This window comes from Sardina pilchardus, chromosome 16 (genome assembly GCF_963854185.1).
Source record: "Sardina pilchardus chromosome 16, fSarPil1.1, whole genome shotgun sequence".
Taxonomy (NCBI): domain Eukaryota; kingdom Metazoa; phylum Chordata; class Actinopteri; order Clupeiformes; family Clupeidae; genus Sardina; species Sardina pilchardus.
The window spans coordinates 22,591,817-22,609,316 of record NC_085009.1 but is presented as its reverse complement, the minus strand read 5'-3'; the positions used below and the strand labels follow the sequence as shown (position 1 = coordinate 22,609,316).

At 43.3% G+C, this 17,500-nt stretch overlaps 1 protein-coding gene across 3 annotated transcripts in view; it reads left to right on the top strand.

The window, feature by feature from the left end:
• Window positions 1–17,500, top strand: part of elavl2 (ELAV like neuron-specific RNA binding protein 2) — a 46,220-nt gene that overhangs the window by 16,296 nt on the left and 12,424 nt on the right. For 2 of the 3 annotated variants that reach the window (XM_062516736.1, XM_062516735.1), the window contains exons 2-4: window positions 2,901–2,991; window positions 4,721–4,961; window positions 12,573–12,682. In XM_062516736.1, the coding sequence (XP_062372720.1) occupies window positions 2,920–2,991; window positions 4,721–4,961; window positions 12,573–12,682 (423 nt within the window). In that variant the 5' untranslated portion in view covers window positions 2,901–2,919. The remainder of the gene's footprint in view (window positions 1–2,900; window positions 2,992–4,720; window positions 4,962–12,572; window positions 12,683–17,500) is intronic. The other variant, XM_062516737.1, reaches the window with a different exon arrangement.

Here is a 17,500-nt window from a genome sequence, read left to right as displayed (position 1 = left end):
GGCCATCTTAGTAAGGGCTTCGGGCGGTTATATCATCAGTCATTCCGCTTCCAACAATTTGTTCAGTTACTTACGTTGCAGGAAAGGGCATAATCTCTGTAGACAACTGCCATATTGTCGTTGAACTAACTCCAGCCATTTTTATGAAGTATTCTTTGAGTGTTGTGTGTCTCCGTTTTATAAAGTCTGTGGTAAAACACAGTTAGGTTAAATGGGTTCTTATCCATCTGTCTTGATGATGAAGTACGAATGTGCCTCGTCATGTTTGTGTTGCTTGTTGTAAAGACCACCATGGTGTTTTAGCATAGCTCTGTGCAGTTTGAAAGTCTGTCTGCACAGTAAAGCAAGCAGCACAAACAATGCGACACCATGCATGCGTGCGTGCGTGTGTGTGTGTGTGTGGTAAGCGTTTTAGCATATTGTATGGTATTGTGATATTGTTGTCTCAGCTGAATATCAAGATGAGGTTGAAATGAGAGAATTTCCTGTTCTCTTTAGACAATCAATCAATTTGCCTCAATGTTTAGAGTTGGTGCAGTGTCCTACTCAAAAGTTGTTCCTTTTCTGCATGGAGGACTGCTGGCAGATATAGTGCTGGCAGATATAGTGCAGCCAGTAGAAATCGTGTGTGTGTGTGTGTGTGTGTGTGTGTGTGTGTGTGCGTGTGCGCGCCTGTCTGTGTGCGAGTGAGACAAACAGTGAAATTAAATGAATGGGATGTCATGTTGGTGGCCATGGTGGTAGTGCAAAAATTCTCTCAGGCATGCCCCCCCCCCCCCCCCCCCCAGTGCCACCTTGTAGAACAAGATCCTAAGGTGCTGGATTTGGAGCCTTAAATCTTGGGACTTTTTGCTATTGCAGGGTGATTAGTTTCCTAGAAATGTGACTGTGCCGACTGACCATGTCAAAACTATACTGTAGTGTAATTTCCTGTGTATTAGGCACATGGTGTTTGAGCCAAGCCATAGGACTGTGTTTATGCAAGTTAAAAGAAACAAAAACGTGTTTGATACTGTATTAATTAGCTCTTTGTATTAACCTCATAGCTGAGAAAAAAACTGTACAAAAACAGTGTATAAGCCAAATAGTTAGGAAATTACGTTAATGAAACAAACTCAACCTAAGTATGTTTTCAGTGTTCTAAGTATTCTTGTCGGACTGATGACCGGGTCGAGTGCCGACAGGCAAACGGAACCTGTCCCAGATATCTCCGGCAAGATGCCTAATCAGTGTTGCCTTCGTTGACTGTGCAAAAGCACCCAGCACACGTGTCAGTGTTTCCTGATGACTTTGTGTTTCCAGGATTGCGCCACCCTCCCTGTTTGTGTGATCAAAGTGTGTTGGGAGCCCTGTTTGTGTGTGTGTGTGTGTGTGTGTGTGTGTGTTGCTTGGTCTTGTTTTCTCAGCGAATTCACACAGATACAGATACTGAACTTTGTGCACTCACCCGTGTAAGCTCTTGACAGTTGGCATGCAGTTGTAAGCCACTCTGCTGTTGATGCTCACTTCACAAGCGAAAGCTGGAAAAAGCTCAGTTGACTGTCTGCTACCCAGGCACCAAATTGGGGAAGGGGATAGGCCAGCTAGTAGTGCATTTGGTGCATTGTCACTTGTTGCGGTTAGCTTTATTGTTTTCGTTCAAGGTAGGTGTGATTGGATTATGCTGTGCTGTGTGTAGTGGTGGATCTGTTAAGTCTACAGTATGTCTCTTGAAATGCCCCAAAAAATCAATTCCTAGTTCCTCTTATCCTCCTCCCCAAGTCTGCAGTACACCCACACACAGACACACACTGCACTGGTATTAAGTTTGTGTTTGTTGCATGTTTAGATTGTGTCAGCATTATTAGAGAGTTTGTGATTAATAGCACTGACTAGAAATGTTTTTTTTTCGCTGTTTCAAAAGGCCTGATGAGGGACTAGTACGTCAAGCAGCATTTACACAATTTCATGCCATTGTGATTGGTGCTGAAAATAAGACTTGACTATTTGTTGCAGACAGGCACACTCCAGTTTTTTTTTTGAGAAATGAAACTAGCGATCATATTTTGACTAGCAAGAACAACATGAGTGAGTTATGCAACTTAAACTTGGATGTTACTACTAGAAAAAGAAAACAGTTCACTGTATGACTAGCCTATAAGACGAATGTTGTAGTCACATAGCATGTTTGGTGGTATAACTCCTGTTATGCTTAAGAATGGGTTCGATTGCTTGGAATGGGTAATTTTAAGGCAATTGATTTGTGAGGACCTTGTTGAAGGTTTTACCTCTGCAGTCTATTTTCTTTCCACATGTTTTTATCAACAACCGTCCTGTGTAGAGGCAGCTCTAGCCTGTTATGTTATGGTATGCTTGTTATGGTATGCTTGTAATGCTCACGTCTGTCAAAGAACCAATACGTTTGTATTATCTAATAGCATTGCCAAGGTGTTTGTTTACAATGTTGTACAGCACTGTACAGTTACAATGCTATATTATTTTCTTGTCTGTTACCCAGTATTTAAGAGCATAAACCACATCTTTCATCTTCACTAATTGCCGATGTTCTTAAGAGATGTCTTATATCCCATTGGGTCAGTTCTATGGAACATTTCTGTTGTCTCAACTGCAAATTGTGTAGATGTTGTTTTTCAGTCTCAAAACATTTCTCCTCAATTATGTAAAGATCTGGCTAATAGCCTAGCGTTGAGAGAAAAAAAAAAAAAAAAAAAAAACAGCCTTGTGTCCCTCCCTTTGGTAGTTAATCTGCATGGATGTCCTTGTGGACCAAATGAAGCAAAGAAAAAAATTAGGAGGAAAGCAGGGGGAAAAATATATGTGATGACCTCTGACTGTTGCTTTTTTGTCTCTTGTCAATCTAACATCCAGTACTTTTTTTTGTGTGTGTGTCCACATTGCAGACGTCAACTCCAAACTAACATGGCAGTCAGACTGTGCGATGTGACCTCTCTACTTAGAAGTGGTTCCTGGGCAGCAGAGCCTTGGACTGGGGTGTGTGGGACTTTTAATTTTTATTTTTTTATCTGAAAAAAAGAGAGAATCTAAACTGCATTCACAAACATTAGGAGTGGATCAGGACTCAGGCCATACCAATCCCTCCATCAAAGGAGGTCTTTGAGGTCCACAGTTTCTGCTGGTTGTGGTTGCAAGGAAAAAAATAAGGACTTTTGGACGTCATATTCTAATGATTTAACTGACGACTTTTGTTTAGTATTTTTAAATGGGCTGTGTGTTTTCTTATCAGTACCTTTTATCTTCTGCAAGGTACATCTTTTATAAATCGTTTGCATTATGCCAGAGTTATTATTTATTTATTTATTTATTTATTTATTTATATTGATGTGAACGTAAACAAAAAAAGATGGAAAAACCAGCCGACACTGTGGGCTTCAAGGACCCGCGCTTCACTTTGTTGCTCTAGATGCTCGCTGAACTTGAGGCCGATGTCCCATTTATTGGGAACCACTTTCGTTCAGATTCGAATCTGGGATGTCTTGGTGCTGCTGGGTGCCTAAGGTAGTGAGTGGCATTGGTATGGTCTCAGGCTTTGTAATGGCTTTTGAATGCATCGTATGTCTGTTGTTTGTTTGTTTGTGAGGAATGCATGTAGATCGCTCAGATTTAACACAAGTGTACTGTATATGAACTCAGTTTGTCTTGTCGTGTAGCATAACAAATTGGGCTGATAAATAATTGGTGATGGCACACCTCTTCAGAAGTGAATAACCAAGTCTCTTTCACCCCCTTATCTCAGTAATTGCTTAATTTAAAGTAATGATGGTGCATTAATTTGATATTCTGCAAATTAATTTAGAAATGACCCAGTCAAATGCATTTTACTGTTGTGTTCTGTACAAAAATGGATTTGATAATGCATTTTCATTTCTTTCTTTCTTTCTTTATTTTTTACTTTTTTCTTTTTTTTCTTTATTTTTTCCCCCTTGTTTAACTGAGCCAAGTATTTTCTCAAATTAAGGCAGACACCATTATTTTAATGCTGTGGTCATTTACTGAGGGTAGCTACTTCAGAGTTTCTTGTTCAGAACTTGTCTCCTTAAACTCAAGTATAGTTAGTTTCAACTTAGTTTCATCTCTCAAGCGCAAAATAAGATACCTTCTAGGACTCTTGCTTTTGTCTTGTTTTGGGTGAAGTCAAAATTCAAGAAGTTGGAAAAACTCCATTTCAAGATGGCTATGGTTTTGGCGGCTTGTCTATTTCTGGTGGTTTTATTTATTTATTTTCTCTTTTTTTCGTCAATTTTTAACACCCACCACCAGAGTTTACATCATTATGAACATTTAGACCAATTAGCTTGCAAGGTTTGCGCTTAAGAATGTGATTTGTGTACATCAATATCACCATTAATGGCAGTGCGCACAGTAATGATTGGCAACATGCAATCAGTTTAGGAAGCTAAACGATTGTTCTAGAAGCTTAGGCTTTTAGTAGGTTCCTTTTACAGTGTAATGCCACTGTTCGGGCCAGAATACAGTGCTCTTGTATCGGAACTAATTTAATTTAGATTACCTTGCTTATAGAATCCTGTAAAACGGGCATAGCTACTTCTCTGCTTCTTTTTCTTTTTGATTTATTTATTTATGTATTTATTTGTATTTGTTTGTTTTGTTTATTTTTTTTGTCTTTGTTTTTTACATCTTTTGTGTCATGCATCCTTCGTTCGCACTGACTCGAAATTTCCTCCCGTCTCTCTCCGGGCAGGTGATTGCCGCGATGGAAGCACAGCTGTCCAACGGGCCGACCTGTAACAACACGAGCAACGGCCCTGCCACGCTCTCGAACAACTGCTCGTCCCCGGTGGAGTCGGGCAGCATAGAGGACAGTAAAACAAACCTGATAGTCAACTACCTGCCGCAGAATATGACCCAGGAGGAGCTCAAGAGTTTGTTTGGCAGCATCGGCGAAATCGAGTCCTGCAAACTTGTACGAGACAAAATAACAGGTAAGGAAATTGCTCCCTTCTGAAATATAAAGGTTCACGGTTTTCTTAGCTATTTATGTGTCTATCTATTTTTTGGACCGTTTTTTTTTTTTTTTTTTTTTTAGTCCCCTTGTCTTCAAGCACTTAGGCCTAGTTGTTCTTGTGAGTTCTTGGAGGGGAAGTGGCCATTCCCTAGTGGTCCCCTCCACCCGCTGTGATGTTAAACCTCAATTAAAACCCCCTCCATGGGCTGCAGTTTGCTCTGATTACTCAAGGTCCCAGCGAACACTCAGTGTGGTCATAACTCACTGTGGCTTAGTGCTACATTATTAATAAAAATTAGTTTATTTTATATATATATATATATATATATATATATAATGCTAATTTTTACATACACACATACATACAGTGTATATATATATTTTTTTTTTTTGTGTGTGTGTGTTATTTCCTTGTTGTCTCTTATGGCCTGGCCTGCTGGCTGGCTGGCTGGCTTTGATCTCTAGCACCATGCAATATGAAAGTTTTTTTTTTCCCCTTTGCTTTTTAGCCCCAATTAAAACACTGGGCTCTCATCTCGATCATGGCCATTGAGGCATGAGGGGTTAGACTTCAGCACAGCAAAATGCTCTAATTATATGCTCATATACTCCCCATACACGCCCTACACACACACACACACACACAGACACCCACCCACCCCCCTTTCTAAGCGAGGGCCATTATGAAACTTCCCCACAGCAACTAACCAGATTGGTTTACACCATTAAAAGACCCATTTAATTGTTAAATATCACTGGTTTCATAACTTCCCTTAAAGCTGCCTGTTCACCCCCCCCCCCCCCCCCCCCCAAACACCCATACACACACACACACACACACACACACACACACACACACACACACACACACACTATACACTACCCCCATCAAGCCACAAGCAAAACTAGCAAGCACAGCTAGTGAGTTGTTGCTCCCATAAGTAGGAGACGGGAACACAAACCTTAGCAGTGTCTCCCGATTGTTTTTGTTGGCAGTAGTAGCAGGGGGCTTAACATTCTGTGTTGGCGTTACTTTTAGATTTTATTGTTCAATCAGGCTAATGGTTTCTTAAATGTTATTTACTACCACTACCATCAGAACCATATAATAGTCATCTTTTAGCTACAGATCCAGTTATCAGTTTGAGTCACTTGCAGTGGAAGGAAGGGTATGACATATACCCAGTATAAATAAATTGTAAACGGTAAATACATATCTTCAAAAATGTTCTTGTAGTGTCTGTGTCACATTCTGATTTATATACTACAATACTAATTTACTGTGAACAAAATGCTGTTTGAAGACTTCAAACTACAATTTTTTTTATTTTTTTTTATGTGAAATTGATAAACAGATTGCGTGCGTTTTCCTTGTGATGTATGGCAATTAAATCACAAGGTGACACTGACTCGATCAAGTGAGAGGCATAATAAATGCTCTTCCCATTCACGGAATAGCCTACGTTGTTGGGGACCTTGACATGTATAGCTTCGGATCTGCAGTTACTAGCGACCAGCATTTATTTAAAGGGTGTGTTGTGATCAAACTAAATGTGTTATCAGCAACCCCACAGAAAGAACCATTTACTTTCCCTTTGCATGTTCCAAAATGGCGTTTCTGGCAACAGAAATGTCCGTTTTACGGTTTCTAATTTTGTCGGTCCCTCCTCCCTGCGCCCCTTCAGTCCCCCCCCCATCCTCTGTTTTCCTAATCTAATGCAGTGCCTCACTCCAGTGTGTCGGTGAAGACGCCCTGCCAAAAAAGCTTTGCGAGGCCTAGTCATGAGTGACTAAACCTGCCAGTGGTTCTCCATGTCAGTTCATTTGTGTCATCTCTGAGCCTTGGACTCAAATGTTGGCTGTTGATGATCCCTGCGATGCAGTCCCGTAAAGCCTCTGTGTGATGCAAGATGATGCAGAAATGACATTGCAGTTGTCAAACCACAGATGTGTGTCTCGAAGAAAGCCAACTATTATATGGTCTTAGTAATAATTGGCTGGACTAAATTATTTGACTCAATTTCACATTTTGTTTGATCATACGGCAAGTTGTGTGACCCTTGAGAAAGCTGTTCTTGACATACAGCTATTTTCTTCTTTTTTTTTTACCTTTCTATAGTTTCCAAAGTGTGTTGGCCTCGTTTCTTCCTCAGAAGAACGCATTAGGGTTGTCAGAAATTTGTCAAACTGCCAGTCTTAGTGTTGTGATCAGCTTACCATGCTGAATTCTCTGCCTGTTTTCTCTTAATCTAAGCAGATGGTTGAATCCTCAAGGCATGTAAACAGTTCTTCTGACGCTCTCTCTCGCAATTAGTTCCAAAGTGTAGCTCCACAGCAAACAGTCTTCAGACTTTGTAAGTAATACTGCATGAGTTATAAGACAGATTTTCTATTTAGCTTTTTGTTTTGTATGTACGTAACGTATCTATTTAATTTCCTCCAAGTGGCCCTAGGTGGATATTAAAAATCTGGTGAGAATCGAAAATAGACTCGGAAGAAAAGGAAGGTGTAGGTGTGTGTGTTTGTAGGGGCTTTTAAACTGCTAATGAGGTGTAGGGTTATGTGTTGGACATTGAATGTATTTGTGGTGTTGATCTCACCCAGCTGGGTTTAAGGCCAGTTCAAACACAAGATCCGCGACGAGACGAGCTGCAACATTCTAAAAACCAGCAACTTTCTGCAACAATGTGTTCTAAAACTGGGGCGTTCAGACCACTGCAACAACATTAAAACGGCAACAATGTTACCATAACAACAGTCTAGGCATGAGGATAAGAGAGAAGTGTTTAGCCAACGTCATAATAGCTCCACGCAAAAGTGTTCTAAAAGTCTGCAACTAAGATTTGACATGTTGAATGTTTAGCGACGGTTTAAAACTGCTTGCAACTGCTTGCAAATTTTGATTCACACCGCCGCAACTGCTCTCCGCAACCGTTTCAGACCGTCGCGAATCTTCGGTTTGAACTGGCCTTTAGGCTGCAGGAGTGCACCTCCTACAGGAATTTCTTGTGTATTAGCCACATTGTGTACAGTAATTTCCTGCATATAAGCCGCATTGTGTATAAGCCGCAGGATAGTGTTTTATGCAAGTTAAAAGAAACAAAACCATATTAACACCATATTAAATACCTCCCTGTATTAACCTCATACCTAAAGAAATTTAGCAAAATCAATGTATAAGCCCCGGCTAATAGTCAGGAAATTACGGTATTGTGTATAAGAGTGTTTTATGCAAGTTAAAAGAAACAAAACCATATTAATACCATATTAACTGATGCCGTGTATTAACCTCATAGCTGAAGAAATTTTGCAAAATCAGTGTATAAGCCGCGGCTAATAGTTGGGGAAATTATGGGCTAGTCAGTTGGGCTACTTCAAAAGCTAACTTGTCCGTCAGGAGGGGTGAGGTTGCTTTGCAGAGATGTGCGCTATGCTGCATCCTACTGCTCTGCCTCGCTGTAAATTTGGGAAATCAGAGACAGCAAGCCACTGGATGGTGATGGTGCACACGGTGTGGTATAGTTTAATATTAATTCATTCTTGCAAATACTTTTTGGAAGTGGAAAAAATACATGTAATAGATAGATAGATAGATAGATAGACCTTTTGATATACCAGTTTACTTTTAAGGATGCGAGTGGTATAATAAAAACAAATACTGAAAAGCTGGGTCTAGTTATATTGTGCTGTGAAGACTCAAATTTCATATAGGCAGGTGATGGAAGTGGCTTTCAGTGTACTGAAGGCAAGAGTGGGAGTACCAAACAAAGAAATAGCACGAAACACGATTCACTAAACTAACAAGAACTCGCTGTGCAGTCTCAAGCACAGGTGTTGGGAGAGGAGTGTGTTTGCGATTGCATTCTTTTAACATGCCCCTAAGTTTGGATGACATTGAAAGTTTCTATTGTTCAAGCTGTCCAACAGCTTGCCTTGAAAAAAATGTGCTTAAAGCCTAGTCTGTCTTACTGCTTTTGCACTTTACTGTGAAGCACTTTGGTGCGGCTCAGCCGTCTGTAAATCGTGCTATACAAATAAATTTTACATTTGACATTGCTTTACCTTTCTGGGCTGCGTTTCCCAAACCCTTAGTTGCTCGGCAATGGGAAATTGTATTGCTACCAGCAAAGTTGCTATAGTAACTTAGTTAGCAATTATGGTTTTGGGAAGCGCAACCCTGGGAGTCCCTGGTGTTGGCCAATCAGCTTTGCTGTCTCGGATGTTGACTCCTCTGACTCGGGACTTGATCCCATGGTGGTCCCTGTCTAGGTACTGCATAACCTGTAGATGTTGACGGCTATGCAGCACAGACAAAACTGCTTTGTAACATCGGCCACTGCTCGCTCATAATGCTACCAGAGCTGGATGTGTTTGTTTTGATATCTGTCAAAACAGTAGCAGTAGAGTAATGCTATAGACGCTCATGTCTTGCAATACCGTTTTTGCCAGTCATCTTTTCCCGTCGCAAAAAAAACAAAAAAAACACTGACTCCCTCGGATAGAGTCCTGTACAGTGCCGGATGTAGCCTAGTGTCTGCCTCTTGAAGGAGGCAGCTTGGGAAACGATAATGGGCATGATGTGCTTTTGTGTAGCTCATTAGTACTCTGTGTGTGTGTGTGTGTGTGTGTGTGTGTTTTTGCCAATTCCCAGCTGTGTGGGTGTGTGTGTGTGTGTGTGTGTGTGAGGGTGGTTTAGGGGCCAGAGGAAATGGATGCCTGCATTACACACTAATGGATGAGCGTCTCCGTGTTTTCTCTTTGACTAATTGAATCGCGTGCTGCTACTTCGAGGTTGTGTGTGTGTAACTGAGCTGAAAGGAACTCTATGCCTGACTGGGTTCTTGGAAACCCATAGAGATGACTTCTTCTTTTTTAATTTTCATTATTTAATTTAGTTTTTTAAGGACCTAGTGCAGTCCTTATCTGAGTGGTGTTTTCAGGTTTTTTGAGTATCTGCTTTAACATTTTATGTGTATGTGTGCTGTGGGTGAACTTTTGACGCTCTAGATTTGCTCAGTTGAGACTGTTTAACACACCCATAATGCATTGCAAGAGCTGTGTATTTTGCGTGTGAAGTCTCAGAGGAGTGTGTGTGCGCACGCAGACATTTCTGCAAATTCTCTGGTAACCCCAGGGCTGTGTGTGTGTGTGTGTGTGTGTGTGTGTTGGTCTCTGGCTAATACCCAGCAGGTGAACATTGAGTCATTCGGCACAAAACCATCAGACATTGAGTTCTTAATATCCACATTGCCCTTCCCCCAAGTCACTACCTTAGCTTAATTCCAATCCCAAATCCAATCCCCCATTCAAAAAATAAAAAAAGGTGGCGCACAAAAGAAAAAACAAGGTACTCTCCAGGGTGACCCACCACCTTCACGTCTGATGACTTGGGCACCGGTTCTCCAGCTAAGGGTTGGCTTGATGACCCCGCGAGGAACAAAGAGATGAGCTGATGAGATCCATCACACTACTGTAATGGGTGTTTCGCTGGTTGGTTTTCCTAACATCAAGCAAAACGCTTCTCTTCTCCCCCCCTCCATGCCCCCCCCCCCACCGCCTCCAATCTGCTACTCCATTTGGCCTGGAGGCTTAAACGGAAAGAGCGTCATCTCACCACGAGTTCGCTCGGCGTGTTCAAAGGCAGCTCCCGTTTCTCCTGGCGATAGCGGAACGCTAAGACGCCAAGGTGAACGAGAGTTTACGAACTACTTGTTCGCGCTAGCTGGGGAGCCCAATGTGTGTGTGTGTGTGTGTGTGTGTGTGTGTGTGTGCAGTGAGTCATCATCATCATCAACCCAGCGTGAACCAGAGGGAAGACAGGAGAATGTTAACAGGGAGATCCAAACGGAGTTTTGGGGGGGGCGGTGGGAGGTGGGTGTGGTGTGTGTGTGTGTGTGAGTGTGAGGTTGAGGAGGGGCTAGGGGCAAGTGGGAGCTAAAAATTGCCTCGTTCATCAAAAATCCCCCAACGTGGGTGTTGTCATGCCTTCCGTTGACTTTGTGGGAAAGGGTTTGGGAGTTGGGAAAAGGAGGATGACTTATACTCGCTCCCTCTTTAGTCACCCAATCAAACATATGTGCTGCACACCAGCCTTTTGGACTTTAAAATATTAGCACACGCTTTGCCAGCCGCCTAGAAACCCCCTTCTCTCTGCTTGCTGGGAAAGGGTTTGGGAGTAGGTAGAGGGAGGATGACTTATTTTTCCTCCCTCTTTAGTCACCCAATCAAACATGTGTGCTGCACACACCGGGCTTTCTAGCCACCTAGAAACCCCCTTCTCTCTACTAGCTGCTAGCACACGGCCGAGTGCTGTGCCAATTCCCCGCCGCTCCCCCTTGGCTCCGCTCAGCTCAGCTCAGTCGTGGCCTGCTACTGCTACTGCTACTGCTACTGCGGCGTCTGCTGCTGCTGCTGCAGGAGCGCTGGGAAGGCAGAAATATAATTACATAAAGGCCCGGGCTCCCAGGCGAACAGAGACGGCGTGCGCTGTCTGAAGTGATTATCTGTTTTTTAAATATATATATTATTAATACCGCAGGAGCTGGTGAACTTGACCGGAGGTGGATGCGAGGAGAGGCCGCGCTGGTGGGCGGGAGGAAATTGAATTGGCAGTGGCGCTCGAGAGACGTGGGCGGCGTCGGAATCTTTTGTAGGTTTTTGGACAGAAGTGATGGATGAAGCAGAAGACAGTGAGGGAGACCGAGAAAGAGAGCGAGCGAGCGAGCGCGTGCGAGAGAGAGAGAGAGAGAGGCATAGAAGCAGGCAGGCACACATTTTATTATCAATTCAGAGGGATTGATGGTGAGTCACGGTTGTTTCACTCACATGTCAGAAGCACCGCGGCTTTTTTGTTTTTCGCTTTGCTTTGTGGTGCGCCGGAGTGCAGTGGATTCTGAAGGGACTCTGGAGTGAGACTGGATCTGTTGCCGAGGCATGTCTTTGTTCTCCACGCCTGATATGTTCCCCCTTAACTTGTGATTTTAGCACGTTTAGACATTCTCCGGTGAATAGTGTCAAGAGGGAGCGTACAGTTGCTGGGATTTCTGTAGGTGCTACCAAGGTTTCATCAGCCGATCCTTTTTGAATGGGGCTCAGCTGTTCTTTCAGACTAATCTCGTTCGTACACTTTTTATTGTGTTAAGCCATTATGACTTTGCTGTAATATAACTCTCCTACCCTTTATTTCCGAATCTTTTACACATATTTTTAAGGGCTAATAGCTAATTGCTTGGCTGTAATCTACACAAAACTACTGGCAAGGTTGATGCAGTGTAGAGTAAATGCTCCATTTCTCGTCGTCTTATCGCACCCAGCATTTAACATGGTGGTTAGAAAGTGACTTTATAGAGAACCGTGTGGCAAAAAGTAAAAAGAAATAGACCCTTTCTGGTCTTTACCTCACTTTGTAGATAACATGAAAGTTGCACTTTATAGGTAGGAACAGTACAGTATGAAGACCTAAGGCAATTAGAAAGGGTTGGTGGATACGCTTTCAGAGAATGGGGTCAGAAGTCCAGAACAGTGTGTGTGTGTCATATGTTCATGATTATGATATTTATGATTTTCCTCTTTTGTTTTGTGTTTATTGCTTTAGGACAGAGTCTGGGCTACGGGTTCGTGAACTACGCTGAGCCAAAGGACGCAGAGAAAGCCATCAACACTTTAAATGGACTCCGACTCCAGACCAAGACCATCAAGGTGAGCAGCCGCCGCAGCCGCAGCAGCAGAGACTCGATCCCTCAACAGAATCCCTTCCGCCATGGCAACCGGGGGATGGTGTCAAAGAGCTCGGGGGATTTTTGATTTCAGCAAGTCAGCAAGGCTGAAAAGCAAGGGACAGCACACACACACACACACACACACACACACACACACACACACACACACACACACACACACACACACACACACACACACACACACACACACACACACACACACACACACACACATAGACAGATAGATAGATATACATAGAAAGAGAGAGAGAGACAAACACACACACAACCTCTAGCTCAATTAGGTTTTGGTTGAAGGTGTTTTTCCGTGAGCAGGAGACTGATGTAGGACACATGAATGGTTTTGGTGTTGTTTTCCACACTCTGCTCCCTCCTCTGCGCACACACACACACACACACACACACACACACACACTCTGCTCCCCCCTCTGCTTACACAGTCCTGGTACAGCCAGATGCATAGGAATTCTGTCCTTGGTATTCCAACCCATTAGTCATTTCCTGTGTATTTATTAGCCGCATTGTGTATAAGCCTCAGGACGGTGTTTTATGCAAGTTAAAAGGAACAAAACCATATTAATACCACATTAAATGCCCCTGTATATTAACCTCATACTGTAGCTGAAGACATTTTCCAAAATCAAATCAATGTAGGAGCTGCAGCTAATAGTTAATAGTAGTAATCTGTGTGTGTGTGTGTGTGTGTGTGTGTGTGTGTGTGTGTGTGTGTGTGTGTGTGTGCTGTGTGTACTTGTTTGCTACCATGCTATGTTTGTGCATGCATGTATACATGCCTGTATTGCATTTGTGCTTGTTTTGACGGGCATCTCTGATGGAATGGAATTTAAGAGCAAAAGCCCTCCAAATACTCCAGCAGCTCTTTCAGAAGTGCAAATAACCCTTTTTCCATGAGCTGATGGAATATACTTTGCCAACATTAATGTGAAAATGAAGCCTGATGGTGTGAAGCAAGAGAAAAAGAGAAGGAGGAATGGATGGATGGATGGATGGATGAAGGGATGAGTGATGAGGTGAAGGTTTCTCCTTGATGGTCTGCCCTTCAGGCTGCTTGAGCGAGGGAGGGTGGGGTGGGGTCTGCGAGAGGAGATGGGGCGTCCATCGATCGCGGCGCTGCGCCGAGAAAGGATCCCATTTGGAGGTTTAATTAGCGTGGGGGCGTTTTTATTGATGGGGATCCGCCGGGGCGAGAGAGGGGCTGAAGGGGAGAGAGAGAGGGATGGAGAGAGAGAGAGAGAGAGAGGGAGAGAGAGAGAGAGAGGCGGAGAGAGAGAGACGGAGAGAGAGAGACAGAGAGACGTCTTAAAGGAGGCATGTTGCAGTCCGCTAGGCTGTGATTATTGTATAGACTGGAGATCTGTGGAGTCCAGATAACACACACACACTCACAGCAAACACACACACGCATGCACACATGGACCAACCTGCATTCTAAGTAAGTCTATGCATGACCACACTGATGCATAACATGCTTGTGTTCCAAGCAAACACTGTTACAAAATTAACTGAATCAAAATGTGAAGGAGACTGGGTCCGTTTCTCAGAAACGCAAAGAGAATCTGATCGGGGAGAGAGGGAGGACCGTGTCCAGTGATCGTGTCATTTTACGCCTGGATAGTAAAACCCATCAAGTGACTCAGGAGAAAAAGGAGATCTTTCTTCAACAGTTCAGATGGTTGCAAACTTGCTCAAGTTATTACATTTGGTTGACACTTTTTAACCAAAGCGACTTAATGTTTTACCATGTAAGTTTAAGAGCAATTCTAATAACAATTTTACAGCATTAAACAGCAATAAACACAATAAGTGCATCAGTGAGTGCAATTGCCCGTAGGATCAGCAAGACTAGTTGTAGGTAGTGCTATGAGAGGAGATGTTCTTTGAAGAGCTGGGCTTTCAGACGTGTTTTGAAGATGGAGAGTGATGTCCCTTCTCTAGTAGGAACTGGTAGTGCATGAAGAACGACAGATGATTATATTAATTAGGATCCCACTTGGAAATCTGAGATCAGCTATTATTCTTATGGCCAGTTTGTCACCTGCATAGTGCATACCACACAGTCATAACTCCTCAAGTCAGTGTCAAGTGTGGGAGTTGGCTGACTTGGATCCACAAACATTATATATTCAAAGCAATATTTTGTGATTTGCCTGCTTTTATTTGGATTAATCAGAAATGTTTGTACTAAGAGTATACCGTTCTCATTTAAAATGGACTGCGTAATTATAGTTCACTGCTATGTTTACTCGGCTCCGTACAAAATGTTCCATTTCTTCAGCTTGGTGAGAAGAGGGAAAGAAAAAAAAGAATCACCATACATTTGGCCACAACGTGAGATGTTTAAACTCTGTTTCACCTCTTCATATTAGCAAGAGAAGGAACAGCTGTAGTAAATCTGGTCTTTGGCTATTATGTTCTCCTACATGGGAGAGATGTGCTAGTGGAGGAGGGGGTAGGATGGGTAGAAAGGATGGATAGATGATGGGTGGAAGAGGAAGAGGAGGAGGAGGAGGAAACCCTGTGAAGCCAACCGAGGCTGCATGGCCATTGAAGAGAGAGAGGATTAGTGTTCGCTAGAGCTTCAGCAGCGAGCGAGTGCTTGCTCGTTCGCTCGCTCGCTCGTTCGTTCGCCCGCTCACTCGCTCGTTCGCTCGCTCGTTTGTTCGCCCGCTCGCTCGTTCGTTCGCCCTTCTCCTCGCCTGCTCCAATGAGGACCCTCGGAAGGCAGCTGCCAGATGCTTGAACCCCAGAATCATCCTCTACTGGTTCTGAGCTGTCCCTTCTCTCTACTCCACAGGGGTGTGTGTACGTGTGTGTGTAGGCGTGTGTGTTTGTGTGTGTGTGTGTGTCGTCACTCGTAGGATTATAGTTACTCAAATCACATGCATACTGTACGTCTTCCATTGCTAGTTTTCAAAGCACCTTCATTCAGATGATGTCTCACACTGCCCACCTCCATTTGGGGGGGGAGAGTGTTTTGTTTCCATCCTGAAAGCCTTTTACAGGCTTGTTTTTGACAATTCATGTTTTTCTTCTAAGCGGCACACAGCTTGAGTTGAGTAGGCCTATATGTTGAGGTCGCTGCTGATTGTCGATAAGATAATCACACCGTGGAGTATTTGGCTGCCCAAGCCTTGATTACAAGAGTAGTATTTATAGGACTAGTGTTTCCCAATTGGTATTTCTGTCATGAATGACCATGAATGAGGATGGAAAAACGACACATAGTGAAGAACCTTTTTTGTTGTTGTTGCAAAAGTTGACATGCTTGCAACCCTAAATCCCTAATCACATCACAAATCATTTTTTCTTTTTTTTTTTTTTAGTCTTTAGTGAAAATATCCAAAGTACTCCCATTTAATGTTGAGCAGGTAGACTTGGCAGTAGGATTTGAGCATCTCAGCTGTGATAATGATAGTGTGACTTTGCTGTGATTGACACATGTATGAGCTGAGCTGAGCTGAGATGAGATGCTCTCTATTCCATTCTCCTCTCCGCTGGTGCTGTTGCTGTTGCTACGCTTGACTCTGAAGACCTTGTCAGCAGGCTTAATAATGCCCTGCACTGACTTAATAATGAGGGAAGGTGATGCACTTGGGCTTCTGTTTGTTTCCTTGATATTTACTCTGCATTTGACTGTATAATGACCCGCTTGTCTTTTTTTTTTTTTTTTTTTTTTTTTTTTTTTCCGTTTGATGCGTCGCGATGCTTCGGTGACATTTCAGATGCATGCAAATACCCAGTAATTTACTGAAGAGTTGAGTAGCAGGTTCCCATTAAATTAAATGACACAAACACACACACACACACACTACACCTACCTCTCCACCTCCCACAATTCCCTTCACGTTGGCCGCTCCAGCTTGTCGGGCCTTTCCAGCTGAAAGCAATATGGCCGCCCGCTTCTCTTGTTCAACACTTGGCGTTGATAATGCGATAAATGAATCTCTTCCAGCCCTCGCTGTGATGCTTTTAAAAGCAACCATCCTCTCATCCAGCTCTCTCTCCATCTCTGTCTCTCCTCCCCTCCCCTCCCCTCCCCCCCTCCAAACACACGAACACACACACACACACACATGCGCGCGCGCGCACACACACACACACACACACACACTTATTCACACACCCTTGGCATTGGCGGGCATGTTTTTTGTGCGAGGCATGTGAAAGTCAACAGGGAGATGCAAGCTGCTCATGAATATTTCCATTTACATAATTGTGGCAGAAGTGTTTCATTGTAAGCGCTAACGCGGCGCGCGCCAAATTAGCAATCCCTTTCTTCGCAGAGGGCAGGCGAGCACAAGATGATCGCCCAATTCGCAGATTTTAATTGGTCCGGTTTCATTAACCGTGATGAGACGACGGGGCTTGTGCCGTGTTTGTGTTTTTGTGTTGTCTGTGTGTGTGTGTGTGCACGTGCTGCCATTATTTTCGGTGTGTGTGTGTACACAACAACGGCACAAGGGGATGGGCGTTGAAATTCCTAAATGCAAAACTACTGTTTTGGTATGCAGGTCTTGTTTGCCTATCCAGCGATGCTTTTCATGTCTAGCTACATATGATCCCTGTTAAGCTGGCGTCTGTTCATGTCTGAACAGCCTGTGTGACTGCGTGTGTGTTTTGACATAACCCCCTATGTCCTGTGTGTGTGTGTGTGTGTACTTTGTGTGTGTGTAACTTTAACCATTCTTTTGGTCTTGATTGTCATTTGTGTTGCTCCAAGGGTGTTTGGGCATGTACATCTTGTTGACTGATTTTT